The 25,403-nt window shown below is 35.5% G+C and overlaps 1 protein-coding gene across 2 annotated transcripts in view; it reads left to right on the top strand.

Moving 5' to 3' along the window:
• Nucleotides 1-25,403, top strand: part of LOC131801359 (rap guanine nucleotide exchange factor 4-like) — a 304,101-nt gene that overhangs the window by 28,534 nt on the left and 250,164 nt on the right. For both annotated transcript variants that reach the window (XM_059119932.1, XM_059119931.1), the window contains exons 2-3: nucleotides 1,896-2,038; nucleotides 7,110-7,204. In XM_059119932.1, the coding sequence (XP_058975915.1) occupies nucleotides 1,896-2,038; nucleotides 7,110-7,204 (238 nt within the window). The remainder of the gene's footprint in view (nucleotides 1-1,895; nucleotides 2,039-7,109; nucleotides 7,205-25,403) is intronic.

The following is a 25,403-nucleotide window of genomic DNA, read 5'->3' as shown; positions in this document are numbered from 1 at the left end:
TAGCAAAATATGTGCGATATATATGTCTATCAAAGAAGATATGCTTGAAAGATCTCTTATATGTCGAGAACGGCTGAACTAATTTCGACAGTTCTCATTAATTCAAAATGGCCTCTTGGCAGGAAAGAAACAACGTCTAAAAATTGCATAAAAACATCTCTCTAAAGATGAAAATATTGATTTTGTAAAATTTTCTCATATTTTTTCAATTTTGTCATATTTTTGGCATATTTTCATTTTGAATTAAACATTTGGTAATATTTCTACAGCTAACAAAACTAAGTAGTTAGGATATCAGGATATCATATACAGGTCGCATTTATGACCCGATCCTTACGAAATTTTGCATGGGGATAAGATGAGGGTCAGAATAGAAGCCTACTCTTTTTGGAGATGATCGCTATATATTTAGGGGTTGAAATGGACCAAAAAAACTGCAAAATTGTCAGCAGGTCGTAATTATTGCCCGATCTTCACGCACATTTGAATGGGGGTTACCGGACATTACAAAAGCCAAGCAGTTTTGGATGGCCATCCAAAAATATTCAATGTGTGAAGGAGATTGCCAACTTTTGTAGACAAAATACGAAAATATCCATTTCAGTGACTTTTTGGAGAATTCACAAATACAGGAAAGACGCACTTCTGACTATTTCGTTAACGCTGATTTCGTTGAAGAATATAGTCCAATGTCTGTATCTCATGTAGATGCGTTTCAGCCAAAAACCAATAATAAATGTTAATCTTTTGCCACTTCTGAGAGATTATAGGTCTTTGGGAAATATTGGTTCCAGATCTAGGAAGACCATTTAAGTGCAACATCTACCAATAAATTGGAAATGAGCAAATTAGTTAAAGTTGCTATTGTTCGAAAATTAGAGAACGAAACCAGATGGTTTTCTTTTATTATTTGTTACAATATCTTGTGGAATTCTTTCGAGTATCTCGCCTATATAAACTGTATCGTTTATTATAGTGTTGTAGGGTATTCAACGGTCGGCCCCGCTCGACTGTAGCCTTTGCTTACTTGTTTTAGTTTAGATTCATTCTTAATAAATGTTTATGGTAATGAATTTTATGTTATGTTTTTTAAAAAAATAATACAATTTTTGAAAATGTGTACACTATTTCTTTATGGGTTTAATGGTCACCGTATGTATAGGTCCACGATTTGGTATAACGGTACCTTTCGATATTTGGCATTTTAATGGTTTTTGCCACATTTCTTCACGGATTTGTCTGAAAATTGGTATTTGATGGTCTTAATGAGTTCTAGCTCTTTTGGCGAAACACTGTATGTTTAGGTCCACGTTTTTGTATAGCCCCATGTAACCGTATTTCCCGGTATTCGGTATTTTGATGAGTTTTGGCACATTTTCCAATTAATTTGTCTAAAAATTGGTATATGTGGGTCATAATGAGCTCTAATGTTTCCTTTACCTAAGGTGGAGGGTATTAAAAGTTTGGCCCGGCCGAACTTAATGTTTTTTTATTTCTTATTTATTGACTTGTCCAACAATACAACTTAAAAATTACTCTATTTCTCTATTTTCCTTTCACTTTCTAACTACTTTCTAACTTAACCTAAGTTATCTCAATTGGCCCTTTCTTCTCGCCACCTTATATCCTCGCCATTGTCGTACGATACGTGCGGCCACCAAATCTCCTTGTAATTGTTCGACTTTAATTCTAGTTTACTTCGACTCGTTGTCTGTTCAAATTTCATATGTCCTTCGTTTGGCGTTCACCTACACACCCCGCACACTAACACGAAAATTATTATTTGCCAGCATCGGTTGTAAGCGTTTGTTTGTCGTTTTAGTTTTATTATCGTCATTGTCATAATGTCAATTCTGGTTTGTTCACTTAGTTCTCTTTCTTTACTCTCCTTGCAGACCTTGTGACCGTAATCTGCGCGATGTTGAATTGATATCCTGTCGTCTGCGGCGTGTGGAGCCATTGTGTCGTCTTCCCGGCTCTGCATTGCAGCAATTGGCCATGTGCGGTTTCTACGAAGATCTGGAGAAAGGAGTAACACGTAAGTAGTAATGATAAATGTGTTTTTTTTTTTCTTGTTGTTTTTCTTTTTCATATTGGATGGAAATTTATTTTTTTATTTATTTTTTGTTTTTTTTTTCTACTTTCCTTTCGCTTGCCTTTCCTTAATCTACTAGTTAAGCAAGAAATTTACCAGGACAGAATAAGGTCAAACTTCAATTACATTGGGGTTGAGTATGATTGAGCTAATGTTGCAATTTTTTGTTTGCGTTTTCAGAAAAAGATAAAAAAACTCATTTAAAAACCAAAATAGACGATATTCAAAAAATGTTTTTAGTTATTTTTACTAATAAAAAAATTGTAGATAACAAATTTTCAACTATTGTCCATTTAGATAACGGAACAAATGGTCTACAATAGTTCTTAAGTTATGGCCATTTTTAAGTTTGTAATAATTCAGCCCTAAAAAATAATAGCTAAAAACGCCGAAGAGTCAATATTTAGGGAGTTGTGGCCATTTTAAAGTTTGTAATAACTCAGATAATTGAGATAAAAAAACTGCAATAAAGTCAAACATAATTTTTACATTTTTTTATTTTATTTATTATTTATTATTATTTTTTTTTTTTTTTTTTTGAATAAAAGCAGAAAATGTCGGAAATAGAATAAGTTTAGATTTGTTCGAATTGTACATGTTTGGCACGAATTATGGCCATCAAACGGTCAATGAAACCGTCACACGCTGCCCGAATGTTGGTCTTCGGTATTTTGCCCCATTCCCGGTGAAACGTTTGCTCGAGGTGATCGACACTTTGGTATTTTTTAGTGCCAAACTTGCTTTCCAAAACACACCAGACACAATAGTCCAACGGATTGGTATCCGAAGATTTTGGTGGCCATTGTGCGCTGGAAATAAAGCAAGGAACCTCACTTTGTAACCATTCTTGGGTGGCGATTGCTAAGTGCGATGCCGCTGAGTCCTGAAAAGCTTCTCCAACGTCTGCGGCCAAAATGTTTGAGTGCCCAGGGCTTTAATACACCCTCCAGAATATTTTCGCTATAATATTCGGCATTTATTCTGATGCCACGGTCGATTAATACGAACGGAGAGCGACCATCGGCTGTTATGGCGGCCCACACCATCACCATGGCCGGCGCTTGAGTTCTGGTGACCAACGTAAGTTGCACATTTTCAGCTGACCTCTTTGGCAAGTAAACACTATAATTTTGTTTGTTTACAAACTGTTGGACAACGAATGTTTTCTCATCGGAGAAAACCAAATTCGGCAGTTCACCACTTTCGGCCAAGCGAAGCAACTCTTTAGCTCTTTTGAGTCTATTTTCCTTCTGTTGTAGTGTATGTTCTTGCACTTTTTGGAATTTCAATGGCTTTACCCCGAGCTCATTTTTTAATATTTGCCAAATGGAATATTGAGATATGTTCAGTTCACGAGCTAATTTTCGGTCACTGCGACGTGGATTTTGATCAAGTCGCTCCTTTACTTTTCGAATCACTTTTGCTTTATTCTGTCCACTTTCTTCACGTCGGGCTACGCTACCAGTATCACGGTAACGAGCGATGGTACCAAACACAAAAGGTTTATTCACATTTAAATGCCGGAGCGCTGTAACGATAGCCACTTGTGGTTTTCGAGGCAAATATAACGAAATCACACTATCACGCTTGAATTCCATCACGAATAACATTTTTTTGTTTTTTTTTTTTTTTTTTCTAAAATTCTTACCAAAATGCTTTTGTATGCTCGTAAACAATATAATGAGCTGTCACTGGAATAATTTTAAGATCTGTCGGACGAGTGGCTTAGAAATGACAGCAGTCTGAAGTTGGTTGCAGTTTTTTAATCTCAGCCTGTGTTCTGCCCAATATTCGCGGTTATTCTTTAAAAAAAGCTTTTAACACAAGACTGTCCTTAAATAAAGTATTGTTAAAAATCCACCATAATTCTTAATAAATATGGTTAAATTTAATAGTACCTCATTATTCAAATTTACCATATGCATTCAAAATCCTCTAACACATATCTTATAATAACCATTAGAAAAACAAATATCTTTTAAAAATCCAAGTAGATGGCGATAATGGATTTTGGAAAAATATGTTTAAAAATTCCTTGTTGGACTGTTCAAGAATTCGTGAAAAATGTTCTCATTGATTTATGTGTTTGTTTTCTCTTTCGAGACGAGCTTAATGATCTGAAATTTGCAGTGAAAAGGAAAGCCAGATAGACACTATCACACACTCACCACTATGCGACGCGTTTCGCCGTTGGTTAAGCGGCTCATCAGGTATATTTGGTGTGGATGATGGCTTACAAGGGCCGTTCTCTGGAAAGTAGTATATATTTCGAACTTATTGCAAATTAGCATATGCGAATTATACACTAGAAACTCTCCAGGTTCGACTCAAGTTCTATTGGCAGATCTTTTTCACAGCAAAGTTTTTTGTTTTTTGTAGTGATGGATTTTTTGTCCACAACAACTACATTGCTTCCAATGCATACACTTGTTTTAGTGCTGCTTTAGGAAGACGGGTTAATGGCTCTGAACGTAGAGACGGCAACTTCTAGTTGGCTGCACACCGAGGTCCGCGGTTCAAATCCCACAGCCATTGATCTCATTGATGTTTTTGAAAAAAAAAAAAAAAATTGAAAAATCAAAGGAAGAAGATATATCTACGAATCTTCGTTGTTAGAGCGATATATGGTTGAAAAATAATAAATAAAAATTTATAAAACCCCCAATATTAATTTCAATTGTTCTTAAAAACCCCTAAAATGTTAGTTCCCAAAAATTATAAAATAAATACGAAAATAGATAGAATAAGAAAATAGAAAAAATAGCGGGAAAAAATCTGAAAGTCCTTAATTAAAAACTTCACGTTCATAGTTCTTGGGCAATATTTCAAAAATCCCAAAAATGAATTCATAGTTTTGAAAGTCCTTGACAATTTCCTTCAAAATTCATGTTCTTTCTTCAGAAAGTCTTAAAAAATTCTTCGAAGATCATAACATTCAAAGTCTTTGAAAAGTCCTGGAAAATCAACGTTTAAACTGAAAGACCCTGAAAAGAATGAAGGTTTATAACTCTAAAAATCCATTCAAAAAATTCACGTTGGTTGTTCCGCCAATCTATAAAAAAATTCTGTTGGAAAAAACCACGTTCCCTGTTCTAATTGTTAAAAAAAAAAACAAGTTCAAAAACATCAGTCGGTTTTGCCCTCCGCCAATGTTCGATTATTTAAATATATTATGACTTTTGTTACGATTATTCAGGGTGAGGTTCCAGAAGGGGTTCGCAATAGGTCTTTTGTTAAACTAAATTTTTGTATGTGTGAAATTTGAAGAGAGTTAGATGCTTGTTTCGCTTTCTTTGAGCGTTTTGTTTTTCAAAAACTCGAACCCCATGTGAAGCAGTTATGAGAAGAAATTGTCCGATCTCCACCATCTTTATAACAGAATTTGTTTATATTTAGATGTACCAAATTTGAATGACATCGGATGTTAATTTCGCGTTTTATGGGCTTCATGGATATTGAAAATGTTGACCCTTTTGTGGGGGAGGTACCAGAAAAAGTGGTCCGATACACCACATTTTATAAGAGTCATAATTATTCAATATTTTGACCCTTTGTAAGGGAGGTACTTGATGGAGTGGACAGATATTGTCCATTTTCGCGCCTGACCTGGCTCATACGCAAATCTTAGGATTTGTAAAGTTGGAGCAAAATCGGATTATCCATCCTCATTCTTTGCAGAAAATATATTTTTTGAAAATTTCGACCTTTTGTGGAGGAGGTACCGAACTCAATCTAAGTTTGACAAAATCTATTACGATGTACCAAATCGGATACTCCCTTCGAGGGTTATCGTGCTCACCAGCCAGACAGACAGACAGATGGACGGACGGACGGACTTCTCTAGATCGACTCTAAATGTTCTTAAACGAAATTGGTCCTTAGAAAATATCCTTAAAATCCATGAACCTTAAACCTTAATAATTTTTTCTGATAGCCCTTACAGTCGTTGCAAATATTCTCTACGATATCGTCTCTGGTGGCCCCTAATAAAAAATATTATATCTAAAAGGTTAGCTCCTGTAATCATTTCAAGATGTAATTTAAATTGTTTTTCTCTTGAAAAATGAAAATATCATTTTCAGCCTAAAAATATGCTTCACATTTTGTGTATGTATTATTGCCTAGATAAAATTGCTAATTATGATCTGGTTTAGATAATAACTTCTTATTTCAAATATCTATTTATATACCCCCCACCATAGTATGGAGGGTATATTAAGTTTGTCATTCCGTTTGTAACATCTCGAAATATACATTTTAGACCCCACAAAGTATATATTTTCTTGATCCGGAATTGTTTCAAATTTGGTCTTTGAAGTTCGTAATGGATGCTACAGCCTAACACAGAAAATTGTCTGTGCAGGTCCACGTCTTCGTATAACCCCCATATAACAGTACCTCCCGATATTCGTTATTTTAATGATTTTAGCGATACTATTAACCGTACTTATTTCAAATTTGGTATTCGAAGTTCGTAATGGATACTACAGAATATTACATGAGATTATCTGTGCATATTCACGTCTTCGTATAGCCCCCATATAACGGTACCTCCCTATATTCGGTATTTCGATGATTTTAGCGACATAGTTTGTAAAGTTCGTAAGGAATACTTCAGCCTAAGGCAGAAAATTGTCTGTCCAGGTCCATATTTTGGTATAGCCCCCATATAATAGTACTTCCTTATATTGATGATTTTAGCTACATTATTCACCATTTTTTTCAAATTTCGCATTTGAATATTGTAATGGCTTATGACAAAAGTTGCCTATGCAGGTCCACGTCGTCGTTTAGACCCTAATTTGGCTACATTCGGTATGTTTAAGATTTTCAAAGAATTTTTACGGGTTTTATTTTTTTTAAAAATTGGCAAATTCGTTCCAAATGATGGAGGGTATTTAAAGTTCGGCCCGGCCAAACTTGCAGCTTTTTTACTTGTTTTTTATTGAATTATTCGGCTTTGTTTTTGTTTTTATTTTCCTTTTTCATTATATAAAATTTTTTCTATTTCTAGTTTTTCGTGCCGGCGAACAAGGTCGTTTCTGGTACGCTGTCTTGGGTGGGTCACTGGAAGTGCGCTATCATGCCAGCGATGCCAACGAAGGAAAGGTAAGTACTTAAAATTCCAAATAGTTTTTCTGTTAGTTGCCCTCATTTTCTTGGATAACATCATCCGGCAAGGAAAAAACAGCAGAACCACAAAAAAAAAAAAAAAACAACAGAATTCTTAAGGAAATAATAACTTTTTAATATTTGGTATCTCCTCACCTAAGTAGTGTTTGGTTAGTGTGTGGTGTTGTTGTTGTATTTTTTTTTTCTTCATTTTGGTTTCTTCTTCCTGTCATAAAAGTTTTAAGAAAATTTGTGCGCTAAATTGCTACCATGAAAATGAAAACTTTGGCATTTTCATTTTTTTTTTTTTAATTTCTTACAAAAGTGAGTTAACGTTAATTTTGATAAAACTTTTGCTCGGGTAATAATAATATTCAATAGAAATAGATACTGTATAGATGTGTGTGTATAAATGACAACCAAAACACCCTGTTCCACAAACTTGAACGATGCTGCTTATGAGAAAGACAACGAGCGATTTATTGGGCGCCAGATAAATTGAAATTGTCGTGTGGCAGAAATCTTGGCGCCGGAAATAATTTTAAAAGTAGATTTCTTGTGTTAGATTTTAATGTTAAAAGAAAGTGAGAGTTGAACGGATGGGGTTTAAGTTGTCAAACATGATTTAGATTGTGAGCAGGAAGTCTTTAACGTAACGAAGACTTATACAGTATATTTTGAAGTTCAAATAGTGCTACATTTTTCTCGAATAGAAAAAAATTCCTCAGGTACCTGAAAAAAATTCCTCAGGTCCCTGAGGATTGTTTTTCGTATAAAAAAAAAAACTCCTCACGTCCCTGAGGATTGTTACTGTTAGATCGTATAGAAAAAAAAAAAAATCCTCAGGTCCCTGAGGATTGTTTTTCATATAGAAAAAAATTCCTCAGGTCCCTGAGGATTGTTATTGTTAGATCGTATAGAAAAAAATTCCTCACGTCCCTGAGGATTGTTTTTCGTATAGAAAAAAATTCCTCACGTCCCTGAGGATTGTTTTTCGTATAGAAAAAAATTCCTCGGGTTCCTGAGGATTGTTTTTCGTATCGAAAAAAATTCCACAGGTCCCTGAGGATTGTTTTTCGTATCGAAAAAATTCCTCAGGTCCCTGAGGATTGTTCTTGTATAGAAAAAAACCTAAGGTTCCTGAGGATTATTTTTCGTATAGAAAAAAATCCTCAGGTCCCTGAGGAGTGTTTTTCGTACAGAAAAAAAAAAATCCTCACGTCCCTGAGGATTTTTTTCGTATAGAAAAAACTCCTCAGGTCCCTGAGGATTGTTTTTCTGTACAGAATTTTTTTTTAATGGCTCAAGGACGAACCCTTTTGAAATTGGTGAAAATCGGTTCAAATTTAGATATAGCTCCCATTTATATCTACGACCGATTGCAGGTTTATTGTGTACCAAATGGCTAATATCAGTCCAAATAGAGTGAATTTTGGTATTTCCTACCGAATTCAGCCTACAAGCATGAACTTAAAATTTTGTGAAATTCCGTTCAGCTGTAGCTCCTATATATATATGTTTCATCCGATTTCAGGTTTCTTGTTTCATAGCAAATATCAGTCCAAATTGTGTGAGTTTTGGGACTTCCGACCGAGTATAGAAATAAATACTTTAAATTTGACGAGAATCGGTTCAGATAATAGCTATAGCTCCCATACATATATTTCATCCGATTTGGTGTTTAAATCTTCCAACTTTCGGAATATGCACTCTACCATAATGATATTTTGTACCAGATATCTCATAGGGCACAGAAATTGCAATATAAACCTTTATTTTACGAAAGCTCTACTAAATATGGGCGGGGTATCATATAATCTGCCCCGCCCGTCTTTTGAGCTTTCCTTACTGATTTTTAAATATTTTTCCAAGGAAAAAAATGTGAGCTTTTATTTTTAATCTTAAAAATTAATACATTTTATTTATTTCCTTTTCAAAAAAATATAATTACAATATCAATTTTGCCCCTAAGATCTCCTGTATCTATCTACGCCTTTGTGAAATTTTCCATTGACATGATTCCATGGACATGCGGTCTCGTACAGCCATTACTTGCAGCCAACGACGATTGGCATCATATGGTCTTGTGGCACACAATAGATTACCATTCGCCGAATGTTGCAGATAAACATAGGGATCATCAACATCTTCACCTCTCGATCGCCTTCCAAATGGCCAAACTACATTCCACCACTGGGCTGTTGAACACGAATCCATGCAATTGGGGCAAAATGAAACATTATCTTCATCGGCTTTTAAGCATCTCGGTGCACCTAGGAAATGTACTGCTATGGACACCATACCTCTGGCATTGAATTGCAACTTAAATTTCCCTTTTATTTTTGGTGAGTTAGCAGCTCGTATATAAGTGAAGACGAGGCGTTTCTCTGCTGTGGGGCCTCTGTCCTGATCGGCCAACATATATTCCTGGAGACCACGATTGAGTATCGTTACATTGACCTTTTGACTTTGATATATGTCCAACAATTGTTGCGGCAACTCGTTGAGTATTTGTTCGGCAGCTATGGCTTGGTGGGTGTCTAGCTGTCCCAAATCATTGTTGAGTAATGTGGTTAGGGCATAGGTAAAACTGGGTAGGAAGTTACCATAATGCCTATACTTCAAATCGTAATGAGACCAAAAATATTGAATTATGTCAAATTTCAGTTTGGCATTGGTTAGAGCCATCATTACTTGTTCCACAATTAAGGCGGGCTGTGTTTGGTGATCGTGCAATTTTTCCAAGACATTTTTCCATATCATCTGAATTAAATTGTAATCGATTTTATACAATTCGGAATCAAAAATTGACAAATGTTTAGCCTTTGTTAGGAGGCCCCTCTGTATTGCTACCACAATCTCTGACACCAGTATCTCATTTAAGCTCTTCGCAATCTCATCTTTAATTAACGCATCGAACTGATCAATATTCGTTTTGCTCCCCGAAATTTTGCCATAGACTTGAAAAGCGCTGCGAACATCCACACCGCATGTTGGATCACTTGACTCATGCCAAAATTGACGGACGGTTTGATTTGTGCAAGTTGAAGTCACGGTGTCTTGACCAGCCACAGAGCGTAGGGAGAGGCAGAGAGCAGCAATGAGAAATAAACACAAAATCTGTCTTCCAACCATGCTGGCAGCTTGCTAATCGATAACTGAATAGGTTTTGCAAAAGTCACTCAAAACTTGTCTTCCACTTTGGACAGATGCAGCACGTTCGATGTTGATAAGCTATAATGAGAATCTTCGTCTAGAGATTCTCTCAGACTCTCGTAACCAACTGAGAAACCTTTAGTTGTCTTTTGAAGATGGTAAAATATTTTATGGTGATTTTTCAAAACGCTTGTGGTGTTTATTGAAATAATGAATCAGTCTTGAAAATAAATGAATGCATGACGGAGGTACTTCGAAATATCCAACGAGTGTAAAGTCCCTGGGTAAAACATTAAATATTAGTAATATCTTTATTTACAAAAAGACACTGTGGGTCAAAACTCCAGTTTTTTTTCAATAATTACATTTATAATCCAGTAGATTATGAAGGTAGAGCTAAAAATAGAAGACACGTATATTTGTGTTTTGAAAGTTTATATCGCAAAGTAGCCTAATTAGAGGAGGTAAGGTACCACATTTTTTATATATTTTGGAATTATCGGATTAAAATTCCTTGGAATCCGTTGTAGTGTCTTGGGCAATATTGCAAATAATAATAATTGGTTTGCAAATTAAGGGGATAGTTAAGAGAAAACAAGCCAAAAGTCCCAAAATACAGGATGAGATGAAAAAACTGCAACCAACTTCAGACTGCTGCCATTTCAAAGCCACGTGTCCGACAGCTGTTGAAATTATTCCAGTGAGAGCTCATTATATTTTTTACAAGCTTACAAAGGCATTTTGGTGAGAACTTTCCAGAAAAAAACTTATTCGCGATGGATTTCAAGCTGATAGTGTTTATATTTGGCTGGAAAATCACAAGTGGCTATCGTTAGAGCACTCCAGCATTTCAATGTGAATAAATCTTTTGTGTCTCGTTATCGATCGTTACCGTGATACTGGTAGCATAACCCGACGTCAAGGAAGTGGACGGAAGAAAACAGCAACATTAGCAGAAATGGTTCGAAAAGTAAAGGAGCGACTTGATCGAAACCCGCGTCGCAGTGGCTGAAAAATGGCTCGTGAGCTGAACATATCGCAATATTCCATTCGGCAAATATTGAAAAATGAGTTCGTGGTAAAGCCATTGAAATTCCAAACAAGTAAAAAAAAGCTGTAAGTTCGGCCGGGCCGAACTTTAAATACCCTCCACCATTTGCTTCAAATTTGGCAAATTTTCAAAAAATTAAAAAATTATATTGTCGCTAAAATCATCAAAATACCGAATATAGGGAGGTACCGTTATATGGGGGCTATATAAAAACGTGGACTTACATGGCCCATTTACGAACTTAACCTGCCTACTTGCAAAATAAACATGTGTGCAAAATTGTAGCCTTGTATCTCAATTCGTTCGAAAGATAGCGTGATTACAACGGAGAGACAGACAGTCAAAGAGACGGATAGACAGACAGAGAGACGGACATGGCTAAATAAAAGTGCAAGAACTTACACCGCAAGAGAAAGAAAATTGACTCAAGAGAACTAAGAGTTGCTTCGCTTGGCCGAAAATGTTGAACTGCCGATGAGTGTTAGTTTTCTCCGATGAGAAAACATTCGCAGTCCAGCAGTTTGTAAACGAACAAAATGATTGAGCTTACTTGCCGAAGAGTTCCGCTGAAAATGTGTACCTTCAGTTGGCCACCAGAACTCAAGCACCGGCCATGGTGATAGTGTGGGTTGCCATAACAGATGATGGTCGCTCTCTGCTCGTATTAATCGACCGTGACGTCAGAATAAATGCCGAATATTATCGCGAAAATATTTTGGAGGGTTTATTAAAGCCTTAAGCACGCAAACATTTTGGCCGCAGATCTTGGACATTCCAATAGGACTCAAGCACGAACCACCCAAGAATGGTTACAAAATGTGGTTCTTCGCTTCATTTCCAGCGCACAATCACCACCAAAACAATCCGTTGGACTATTGTGTTTGGAGTATTTTGGAAAGCAAGGGTGGCACTAAAGAATACCAAAGTATCGATGACCCCAGGCAAGCGCTTCGCTGGGTACGGGTCAAAATTCCGAATTCGGCAGCGTGTGACTGTTTCATTGGCCGTCTGAAGGCCATAATTCGTGCCAAAGGTGACTAATTCGAACAAATCTTAACTTATTCCAAAATTTGATGCTATTATCGATATTTTTTTTGCTTTCATTCAATTAAATTTAAAAACAAGTAAAAATTATGGCGTTTGACTTTGTTGCAGTTTTTTATCTCACCCTGTAATGCTGAGATACCTTCTTCTCTTAGCTCCTTACTTGGCCCATTACATCAAAATTTTGTGATTTTGTGGATTATAAACAAGAAACAAGTTAAAAAGGTATCGGTGGGTTTTGCCGACAGTCGGACCCTCAAGCAATGTTCGTATATTTGAATACATTTTGACTTTTGTTAAGATTATTCAAATTGATGACCGTCTATGCAGTAGGTTCCAAGAGATTGGGCCAATACTGTCCATTTCGTATCGGTCCTAATTATTGCGACGTGTCAGGTTTGGACTGTATCTATTACTTTCTTTACTTTATATGAGATATGTGATCATTTTTAGAAAATGTTATAATGTGCGTGAGGTACCAGATATAGTCGACCGAATTAGTCAATTTTCATACTACATCTAATACAGATAAAAATATTGGTATGGGGAAGATTTCATGAATATCGAACATTTATATCAAATTTTATGCGAAATCATAAATTCTATATACATTTCAGGTTTCTGGTTGAGAGAATTAGAATCGCTGACTTGTTTCACAACTTATGACAGATAAAATTATTGAAAATTGTGAACCTTTTTGGATGGGGTACCAGAAGGGGTCCGGAAATATACATCATCTTCACAAAAGATCTTGTGTTAGCGAAAACGTTTGTATGTGTGTATGTGTGAAATTTGAAAAGAATTGGATGCTTATTTCGCTTTCTTAGAGCGATTTGTTATTCATTATCCTTTTGTGGGGAATGTACCAGAATCAATGGTCCGATCTCTACGATCTTTAAAACAGATCTTGTTTTGATAGAAATGTAGAGATGTACCAATGTGAAGGGACCCAGATCCTTATATCCGATTTTATAAACCCTTTGGTTATTCAAAACTTTGAGCCTTTGTTGGGGAGGAACCAGAAGGTATGGTCCGATCTCTATCATCTTTATAACAGATCTTGTGTTGATAGAAGTATTGGGATGTGTCAAATCTGAATGGAATCGGATTTTAATTCTGCGTAATATTAGCTTCATGGATTTTCAAAAATTTTGACCCTTTGTGGTGGAAGTACCAGAAGTAGTGGACCGATATATACCATCTTCACTGCAGATCTTGTGTTAGTAGAAATAATGGAATGTGTGAAATGTGAAAGGACCCAGATCCTTATTTCAGATTTTATAAACCTTTTGGTTATTCAAAACTTTGAGCCTTTGTTGGGGAGGAACCAGAAGGTATGGTCCGATTTCTATCATTATCTTATCTATTCTGCGTAATATGAGCTTCATGGATTTTCAAAAATGTGGCCCTTCGTATGTTAATTTCGCGATTTACGGACTTCATGGATATTAAAAATGTTGACCCTTTGTGGGGGAGGCACCAGAAGGAGTAAACTGATGTATTTCGAAAAATTTGTTATAGATGTCTGATTTTCTTTTTTGTTTTTATTTTATTATTGCACATCAGTTTTCTATCTTCGTCATACTTTTTTATATATTTTTTTTTACTTTAATATTACATTAACCTGAGTTGCAGATTTTCAGTTTTTTTTTGCCATATCTTAAGGATGAGACGATGCATCTTCATAAACTTGCGAAGCGTTAAATGATAAATATGACCCATAAAATATGAATATCCACTGTCTTACAACAAAAGTCCCAAGGAATGGAGAGAGGGGAGAGAGAGAGTACCAACAAAAACCTATAGCATTACTTTCATAGTGACTATGGCATTATTGGAGCCATGAAGAGCCACCCACACACCTTCACCACTTTCTGCCGCCCACACCGTAATAAATGGAGCAAAGCTCATATTTTGATGGAGGAGATAATAAAGTGTCCACTCGGATGACATAGTACAGTTATTACTCCCTGTTAAATAAGTGAACGTTCGGGTTATGGTGCAGAATTTATGAAGTTCGTACACGTATCTTGAAGATGATATTGCAAATTACATATTTAAAAAAAAATTAATACATGCAAAATGTAATAATAAAAACGTCATGTGAAACAAAACTAAACTTAATGAAAATTGACATGTAAATCTTATATTAGAAACCTTTAAAAAAAAGAAGGACTTATAAAAAAGGTATTCTCACTATAGAGTGCTTAGTGATTGAAAATTCATATTATTGGAAAATCTTTTAAGTTTTTTCTATTTTTTTGGTCCCAGAAAAAATATTCTTTGGAAAATTCAAGTTTGGTCCCATGGCTTTTTGATGCATTGGTCCAAAATAATAATTCCTTAAAAATTCATGTTTTTGTACCGTTGGTCATTGAAAAATACATTCTTTAAAAAAAGTGTTTTCAAGTATTTTGTAAGAGTTCATGTTTTTTTGGTCCTTGAAAGTATGTTTTTTTTTAAAAAACAATGTTTGTCGCACTTATAAATAATTTAAAAATTCAAAAAGTATGTCCTTGAAAAAATATTCTTAAAATATCTTACAAAAGCTTTTTGGTTCTTTGATCCTTGAACAAATATTATTTTACAATCTACGTTTTTAGTTCTTGAAAAAAATATTCTTTACGTTTTTGTTCCTTGAAAAAAAAAATATTCTTTATGAATCTACGTTCTTGGTCCTTAAAAGAAAAAACATTTTTTAAAAAATAAGTTTTTGGTCCTTGAAAAGAATTTTCTTTACGGTTCCATGTTTTTTGGTCTTTGAAGAGAAATATTTTTTAAAAATCTAAATTTTTTGCGTCTTGAAAAAAATCCACGCTTTTGGGTCCTTGAAAATAATATTCCTTTACAATTCAAGTTTCTTGGTCCTTAAAAAAAGAAAACTCTTTAAAAATATTCGCATTTTTGGCTCTTTAGTCCTTAAATTACTTAAATGCCCACGTTTTTTGTCGTTAAAAAAATATTCTTTAAAAATCAAAATTTGTGGTCCCTTGATCCTTGAAAACAATATTCTTTAAAAATCTACGTTTTTGGACCTTAAAGAAAAAACATTTTTTAAAAAATACGTGTTCGGTCCTTGAGAAGAATTTTCTTTAAGGATCCATTTTCTTTCGCCTTTGAAAAAAAAACTATTTTTTTTTGGTTCTTAAAAAACAGGCTTTTGGGTCCTTGAAAAAAATATTCCTTTAGAATTCACGTTTTTTTGGTCCTTGAAAAAAAATTATTTAAAAATTGACGTATTTTTGGCTCTTTAATCCTTAAATTATTTAAATACCTAAATTCTTTGTCGTTGAAAAAATATTCTTTAAAAATCAAAGTTTTTAGTATCTTGATCCTTGAAAACAATATTCTTTAAGAATCTACGTTTCCGGTCCTTGAAAGAAAAAAACATTTTTTAAAAAATACGTTTTTGGTCCTTGAAAAATTTTTTCTTAAGGATCCATGTTTTTTGTTCCTTGAACAAAAAAAATTTTATAAAAAGCTATTTTTTTTTTCTTAAAAAAATCCACGCTTTTGGGTCCTTAAAAAAAATATTACTTTAAAAATTTATGTATTTTTGTCTCTTTAGTCCTTAAATTATTCAAATGCCCACGTTCTTTGTCGTTGAAAAAATATTCTTTAAAAATCAAAGTTTCTGGTTCTTTAGTCCTTGAAAAAATATTCTTTAAAAATCCACGTTTTTGGTCCTTGTAGAAAATATTCCTAACAATTTAACGTTTTTTGGTCCTTAAAAATCTTTTAAAAACAACGTAATTCTGGCCATTTAGTCCTTCAAAATTTTGTGAAAAATTGGTTAGATATAACCATGTCTTCCATATATATGTTTAATTCGATTTGATGTCTATGTCCTTCACATTCGTAATATGCACTCCACAATAATGATATTTGGTACCAGATATCATATACAGCCCAGCAATACATGTTTTATTATGATCCCTCGACCGATTTCAGTTATTGTGCACCAAACGGTTAATTTCTGTCCAAATTGACTGAATTTTGGCACTTTCCACCAAATATACAGATACAGGCCAGCTATACCTGTTTCAAATTTAATCAAGATCGATAGATATAAATATAGCTCCCATATATATTAATCCGATTTTAGGTTTATTTTGCACTAAATGACTTTTATATTTGCCCGGACGTAGTGAATTCTGGCACTTTGCCTTACTTTCGTAATAGGGTGCATATTACAGCAATAATATTTGATCATAGACTTCAGAAATATCACTTTTATCGAGATCTGTTCCAATTTGGATATATCTCCCATATACAGGGTGAGATAAAAAAAGCTGCAACAAGGTGAAACGCCAAAATTTTTACATTTTTTTTTTTTAATTTTATTGAAAGAAAACAAAATATGTCGGAAATAGAATCAAATTTTAGAATAAGCGCCATTCTTGAGTGGAGCGTGCTGAGTGTGATGGTGTTGAGTTCTGCTGGAATGTCCAAGGTCTGCGGCCAAAAAGTTTGCGTGCTCAAGGCTTTATTACACCCTCCAGAATATTTTCGCGATAACATTCGGCATTTATTCTTATGCCACGGTTAATTAATACGAACGGAGAGCAACAATCATCATCACCATGGCTGGGGCTTGAGATCTGGTAGCCAACCGAAGGTGCACATTCTCAGCTGACCACGATCATTTTGTTTGTTTACAAACTGCTGGACAGCGAATGTTTTCTCATCGGAAAAAAAGTCGGCAGTTCACCACTTTCGGCCTATCGAAGCAATTCTTTAACTCTTTTGAGTCTGTTTTCTTTCAGTTGGGGTGTAAGTTCTTGCACTTTTTGGAATTTCAATGGCTTTACTCTGAGCTCATTTTTCAATATTTTCCGAATGGAATATTGCGATATGTTAAGCTCACGAGACATATTTCGGCCACTGCGACGCGGGTTTCGATCATGTCGCTTCTTTACTTTTTGAACCATTTCTTCTGATGTTGCTGTTTTTTCCCTCCACTTCCTTGACGTCGGGCTACGCTACCAGTCACGGTAACGAGCGATGGTACGAGACACAAAATATGTATTCACATTTAAATGCTGAAGTGCTCTAACGATAGCCACTTGTGTAGGCTCATAAACAATATAATGAGCTGTCACTGAAATAATTTTAACAGCTGTCGGACGAGTGGCTGAGAAATGACAGCAGTCTAAAGTTGGTTTTTTCAGTTTTTTCATCTCACCCTGTATATGAGATACGTGATAATTTTTAGAAAATTTTGAAATGTGCGTGAGGTAACAGTATTCCATTTTCATACTTCATCTAAAACAGATAAAAGTATTGGTATGGGCAAAATTACAGCAATATCGAAAATTTATATCCAATAATATGCGAAATCTAAAATACCATATTCATCTCAGGTTTCTGGTTAAGAGAAATATTTAGATATAGAAAGTTGTGAAGATTCGCTGACCTGCTTCGCTAGTTATGACAGATAAAAGTAAAGGGTTGCCCATATTCGACGGACCCATCTGGCAACGCCATAACTTTTGACAGAGATGTCACATCGTTTAATGACATACCGCGTTTGAAGCGCCAGTCTAAGCAGATTTTTACCATGAACCAATACACGCCACGCGAGCGCTCTTACATAGTTGAAATTTACATTCAACAGAAGAAGTCAATTGTGAAAACTCAACGTGCTTTTAAAACATTAAAAAATGTGAGAAGTGCGCCTTCTAAGAACACCATTAAGCGTTTATACGACTGGTAAGGCTCTTTCTAATCCGAAGAGGCCATATAAAAGTCGACCAAGGCGATCGGTCGAGAATATCGCTGATATGACCGATGGCTCGGTCCACTTTACAACGGATTATTCGCATTTATTTGCATTTGTTTCCGTACAAAATTCAATTGACGCAAAGAATGTTGCCTGCGGACAAGCCTCGTCGATTGGAATGGGCCCAAAGGTCCGTCGAATATGGGCAACCCTGTATTGAAAATTATAACCCTTTGTGATGGAGATACCAGAAGGAGTTAACCGATATATCCCATCTTCACAGCAGATCATGTGTTCGCAAGAATGTTTGTATGTGTGAAATATGAAGAGAGTTGTATGCTTATGTGAGGTAAGTACCATCATCTTTACAACATATCTTGTGTAGATGGAAATATTGAAATGTGCCAATTTATGAGCTTCATGGATATTGAAAATGTTAAGCCTTTTGTGGGAAAGGTACCAGAAGGAGTGGACTAATATATTCCATCTGACACCAGACCTCGGGTCTGGTAAACAATCGGACACTTACATCACATTTTATAGGAGTTGTAATTATTCAAAATGTTGACCTTTTGGATGGATGGACCTAACTTGGCACTTATGCAAATATTAGGAGTTGCAAAGTTGAAGCACAATCGGATTATACTTTCTCTTTCTGTGCAGTAAACTATTTTGTTTGAAAATATCGATCTTTATTGGGGGACCTGCCAGAAGGTTTGGACTGATATTGCCCATCTCCGAACTCGTTCTATGTTTGATAATAATCTTAGGATGTATGAAGTTTGGACCAAATCAGATACTCCCTTCGAGAGTTGTCGTGTGCTCCTGCCAGCAGACAGGCTGACAGACATTGCTAGATCGACTCCAAATGTCCTGTCCGTATTTGATCCATGTGCAGGTTTTGGCCGTATGAAATGATATATACCCTCTATTGCCATATGGCTGAGGGTATAAAAAACTGGTTGAGGTCTAGATTTTACTAATGTAAGACATCGAGAAGGTCGTCACAAGACCTTCAAAAGGCCTTTGGTCTACAGAAGTCTTTAAAGGGTTTTCTGTGTTTAGAAGTACTACTGCCTCTAGAAGAAGACATTTATAACTTCAAAAATTTCTTTGCCATCCTTATTTTTTACGAGTCGCCACCTGAGTAAAATTGTTGTGTCATTTTTGTGTCCTTGAATAGTAACAAAAAAAAAAAAAAAATAGCAACAACATCATATATTCGCAGTGAGCATTACAAATGAAATTATGAATAAATTATTTGTAGTTTTTGTTTTTTTTTGCGTGCGCTTTCTACATAGTGTTTGTTTTGTGTTTCTTTCTAACCTCAATACACAACGGTTGGCCGTTATGTGTTTTGAGGTTTGATGTGACAGGACAACTAACTCTTCTCGTTGCTGTTATCTGGCATTGGACACATGCACACATGGTTTTGTTTTTGGAATTATAAATTCAATTTGTAAATACAAATGTCAATATCTAACATACACATGTACATTATTTGCATATGTATGTATGTATGGGCATATGTAATGTGCTAACACGTACTTATCGAAATAAAAACATGAATATTTTATTTGTAAGTCTTCAGCTGATGCTGTTTTTCCGACTAGGAAAGTTCAATCCGATTAGGGGGAATGTAAAAGTGGGTGTTGGTTGTATTTTTCTCAAGGCCTTGCATATTGAGGTGCGTTGAAATTTGGAAGGTGAAATTCTTCATGTAATTATGGATGTTTATGTGGTCATTTTGGATATGAGAACTATATACAAATATGAACCGATCTCGATCAAATTTAGCAAAGGTATTTCTGAGGTAAAGGTGATTCTGTACAATTGTGGAGGAAAAAATAACAAATCGGATGCATAATATTTATATATGGGAGCTATACCTATATATGAATCGATTTTCATAAAATTTTACATACTTATCTCTAGGCTCAATTTGGTTGTATATGCCAAATTCCATCCTTTTTTGGACTTATATTACACATTTGGTACACAATAAAAGGCAAATCGGACGAAGAAATATATGGGAGCTACATCAATATTTTGACCGATTATCTCCACTTGCAATAGGGTTCGTCCTTGTACCAAACAAATGACCTGTACTTTGTTTACAAAAATACATACAGACGGACGGTAATGCATAAATCGACTCAGAATGTGATTCTATGCAGATCATTAAAAGGAACTATGGATCTATCAGGCTTCCTTCTCCATGTTACAAACAGTGAGTGCTAATACCTTCCACATAAAATTGCTTCAACGGTATTATTTTAAAGTTGGTATTTGATGTTGGCACTAGGAACTATATTCTCTGATAGGAAATCATATATAGGTCCTTATATAAGTTTGCCTAACGATATTCGGTATTTTTTACAATTTTGAGGCATTTTCATCTACGGATTTTACACTTTGCAAGTTCTTTCAAATAGTGGAGGGCACGGCTGAACTTAGCTGCTTTTTTATACCCTCAGCCATATGGCTACAAAGGATATATATCATTTGCTAAGGCCAATTAGGCCTCACGGAAAAACGTCTGTCTAGCTGGCTGATACGCCAGACAACTTTCGAAGGGAGTACCTGATTTTCTCCAAACTTGGTTCATCGTAATGCTACTCAATTTTAGATCGAGTTCGGAACGATATCTGGTAACTCCCCCATAAAACGTCGAAATTTTCAAAAAAAGTAGTACATATATTTTCATTTTTAGAATGGGAAAGGAAGATCCTATTTTGCCCCAACTTTGCAAATCCTAATATTTCCATCAGTGCTAAGACAGGTACGAAAATGGACGATATCGGTCCACTCTATCAAGTACCTAAGATTGTCTTCACATTTCACACATCACAATAACCTTATTAAGCCAAGGTCTGGTGTGAAGATGGAACATATCCCTGAACTCCTTGTGGTACCTCCCCCACAAAGGATCAACATTTTTAAAAATTCATGAAACTCATAAAACGCGAAATTAAAATCCCATTCCATTCAGACCTGGCACAACTCAATATTTCTATCAACACAAAATTTTTTACAAAGATGGTGGAGATCGGACTATTTCTTCTGGTACCTCCCCCACATACTAAAACAAGATCTGTTGTTTGTTGAAGATATATATATCTGCGAACCCCTTCTGGTACCTTAACCACAAAGGATCTATTTTTATACCCTCCAACTTGGAAAGGAGGGTATATTAACTTTGTCATTCCGTTTGTAACATCCTTAAATATTCGTCGTAGACCCCATAAAGTATATATATTCATAATCTGCATAAAATTCTAAGTCGATTTAACGAAGTCCGTCTGTCTATCTGTCCGTTCGTTGAAATCACGATACAGCCCACATTATTTGACGTAGAGCGCCAAAATTTAGCAGAGCAATTTTTATTGTGTCTAGTATGGTTCGTTTTGGAAATGAGATATATCGGTCCACGTTTTGGTATAGTCCCCATATAACGGTACCTCCCGATATTGGGTATTTTGATGATTTATGCCACATTTTTTCACGAATTTGTCTGAAAATTGGTATTTGTAAGTCACAACGAGTACCTGTGCGTGTGGCAAAACATTGCATGTATAGGTCCACGTTTTGATATAGCCCCCATATAAAGGTACCTCCCGATATTCGGTATTTTGATGGTTTTTACCACATTTTTTACTGATTTGTCTTAAAAATGGTATTTGTAGATCATAATGGGGTCCCAGCTCGTGTGGCGAGTCATTGTAATTATAAGTCCACGTTTTGGTATAGCCCCCATATAACGGTACCTCTCGATATTCGGTAATTTGAGGATTTTTGCCACATTTTTTCACGGATTTGTCTGAAAATTGGTATTTGTAGTTCATAATGGGTTCTAGTTCCTTTGGCGAAACATTGCATGTATAGGACCACGATTTGGTATAGCCCCCATATAACGGTACCTCCCGATATTCGGCATTTTAATGGTTTTTTCCACATTTCTTCTAATGTTTCCTTTACCCTAAGGTGGAGGGTATAAAAGTTTGGCCCGGCCGAACTTAATGTTTTTTACTTGTTATCTGTCATAACTTGCGAAGCAAATCAGCGGTTCTATACAACTTGCAATATCCAAATATTTTTCTCAACCAGAAACCTGAGATGAATATCAAATTTATTATTTCGCATAAAATTCGATATAAATGTTCGATTTTTTTATAATTTTTCCCATACCAATATATTTTTCTGTATTAGATGCGGTATGAAAACGGAATACTTCGGTCGACTATATCTGGCACCTCACACTCCTTTAAACATTTTCTATAAATTATCACATATCTCATATAAAGTGAAGAAAGTAGTCGATATTTTCCAAACCTGCCACGTTGCAATATTTATTTATTTATTTAGGTCCGATACGACATGGTCAAGATTAGCCCATTCCTTCGGAACCTACGCTTTAGAGAGTCAACAATTTGAATAATCATAAAAGAAGACAAAATGTATTTAAATATTCGAACATTGGCTGAGGGTATAGATCTGTCGGCAGTTTTGACTTAACTCCAATATCAATTATCCTCCATAACAAATAGAAACATTCACACAATTTATTTCCACAAATAAATGCCAATCACAAATACATTTAAAAAATTACACCATTTTCTGATATTTGTTACAATTTATTGTACGGAATCATTTCAACCATTAGATACAAATAAATTGTTGTGTAGTTGAATCAAAAGCTTTAGTATGCTACAAAAACAACAACAACAAATGCCAACCACGCAACCAACAAAAACCACAATTCTAAATAACAAATAGCAAAACAATTGACCTAAACGAGATGACATTCATGGTATTTTAATTTTTTGTCTGATAACTGGTTTTATTCTTGTCAAAAGACAACAACAACAAAAACATTTTTAAAACAAATGAACATCAATGACACTTCGGGGGTCCTTTTGACAAAACACAATATTTAGGCACTTGATTTGAAAAAGATATTTTCCTTTTTTTTTCTGGGATATATTTTATCAAGTTCGATGTTGGAGTATGCAGAGTTTATTATGTGTGAGTGTGTTTGATAAGGACATTTTATGTTGAATGGTTAGAATTCTCAATTCGCAGAATATCACCAAAATAAATATCCATGAATTTGAAAACATATAAAAAGAGCAGATAATTGTGGTAGATAATTGATTGACAAAGTTAGGTCAAAATTGCTGAAGCTAAGGGTGTGAAGGGACAAGATAAGGCTGGATTTTTTGAAATTCACGAACACATTTCAAGCCACAATGTTTATCGATATGTTACAACAAGACTTTGAAATTTGGTAAGTTTTTTCCAAACAAAATTCTAAGACGATACGATTTTTTTTTTTAAATTTTTAAAATTCTTAGCCTGCTACATATAAGATGAAAAAACTGTAACCAACACTTCACACTGCTTTCATTTCTAAGCCACTCGACCGACAGCTGTTAAAATTATTGCAGTGACAGCTCATTATATTCTTTACAAGCGTACAAAAGCATTTTGGTGAGAATTTTCCAGAAAAAAAGTTATTCGTGATGAAATTCAAGCGCGATTTCTCTAGAATTGGCTGGAAAATCTCAAGTGGCTATTATTAGAGCACTCCAGCATTTAAATGTGAATAAATCTTTTGTGTCTCTTACCATTGCTCGTTACCGTGATACTGGAAGTGTAGCCCGACTTCAAGGAAGTGGACGGAAGAAAACAGCAACATCAGCAGAAATGGTTCGAAAAGTAAAGAAGCGACTTGTTCGAAACTCGCGCAGTTGCCGAAAAATGGCTCGTGACCTGAACATATCATAATATTCCATTCGGCAAATATTGAAAAATTGAGCTCGGGGCAAAGCCATTGAAATTCCAGAAAGAAAATAGATTATAAAGAGCTAAAGAGTTGTTTCGCTTGGTCGAAAGTGGTGAACTACCGAATCTGGTTTTCTCCGATAAAAAAAACATTCGTTGTCCAGCAGTTTGTAAACAAACAAAATGATCGTGTTTACTTGCCAAAGAGGTCAACTGGAAATATGCACCTTCGGTTGGCCACCAGAACTCAAGCGCCGGTCATGCTGATGATGTGGACCGCCATAACCGTGGCATCAGAATAAATTCCGATTATTATCGCCATGTCTACATAACATAACTCTCGGCGAAAATATGGAATATGGTCCAAACTTTGCACATGTTTATATGTTCATACATCGTCCTAAATTTTGTTAGATTAAATTTATTAGATTTGTTCAAATTGGCCACCATTGGCGAATTATGGCCTTCAAACGGCCAACGAAACCGTCACACGTATTTGTATTTGGGTCCATTCCCGGCAAAGCGTTTGCTTGACATGATCGACAGTTTGGTATTTTTTAGTGCCAACCTTGCTTTCCAAAATAATCCAGACACAATAGTCCAACAGATTGGTATTCGGAGATTTGATGCCATTGTGCACTGGAATTGAAGCGAGGAACCTCATTTTGTAACCATTCTTGGGTGGCGCGTGCTGAGTGCGATGGTGCTGAGTCCTGTTGGAATTCCAAGGTCTGCGGCCAAAATGTTTGCGTGCCCAAGCCTTTGATATACCCTCTACAATATTTTCGCGATAATATTCTGATGGTCGATTAATACCAGCGGAGAGCGACTATCGGCTGTTATGGCGGCCCACACCATCATCATGGCCGGCGCTTGAGTTTTGGTGGCCAACCGAAGGTGCACACTTTCAGCTGACCTGTTTGGCAAGTAAACACGAAAATTTTCTTTGTATACAAACTGCTGGACAACGATTGTTTTCTCATCGGCGAAAACCAAATTCGACAGTTCACCACTTTCGGCTAAGGGTAGCAACTCTTTAGCTCGTTTTAGTCTATTTCCTTCCTGTTGCAGTGTAAATTCTTGAACTTTTTACAATTTCAATGGCTTCACCCCGAGCTCATTTTTCAATATTTGCCGAATGGAATATTGCAATAAGTTTAGCTCACGAGCCATTTTTCGGCTACTGCGACGCGGGTTTCGATCAAGTCGCTTCAATACTTTCCAAACCATTTCTGCTGATGTTGCTGTTTTCTTCCGTAAACTTCTTTGACGTCGGGCTACGCTATCAGTATCAAGGTAACAGGCGATGGTACGATACACAAAAGATTTATTCACATTTAAATGCTGGAGTGCTCTAACGATAGCCAGCCAAATATGAAAAAATCACACTATCACGCTTGAATTCCATCATGAATAACTTTTTTTCTGGAAAATTCTCA

This window comes from Musca domestica, unplaced genomic scaffold (assembly GCF_030504385.1).
Source record: "Musca domestica strain aabys unplaced genomic scaffold, Musca_domestica.polishedcontigs.V.1.1 16, whole genome shotgun sequence".
Lineage (NCBI taxonomy): Eukaryota > Metazoa > Arthropoda > Insecta > Diptera > Muscidae > Musca > Musca domestica.
Note: the sequence above shows the minus strand (reverse complement) of the source record. Positions and strands in the feature narration are given on the sequence as shown.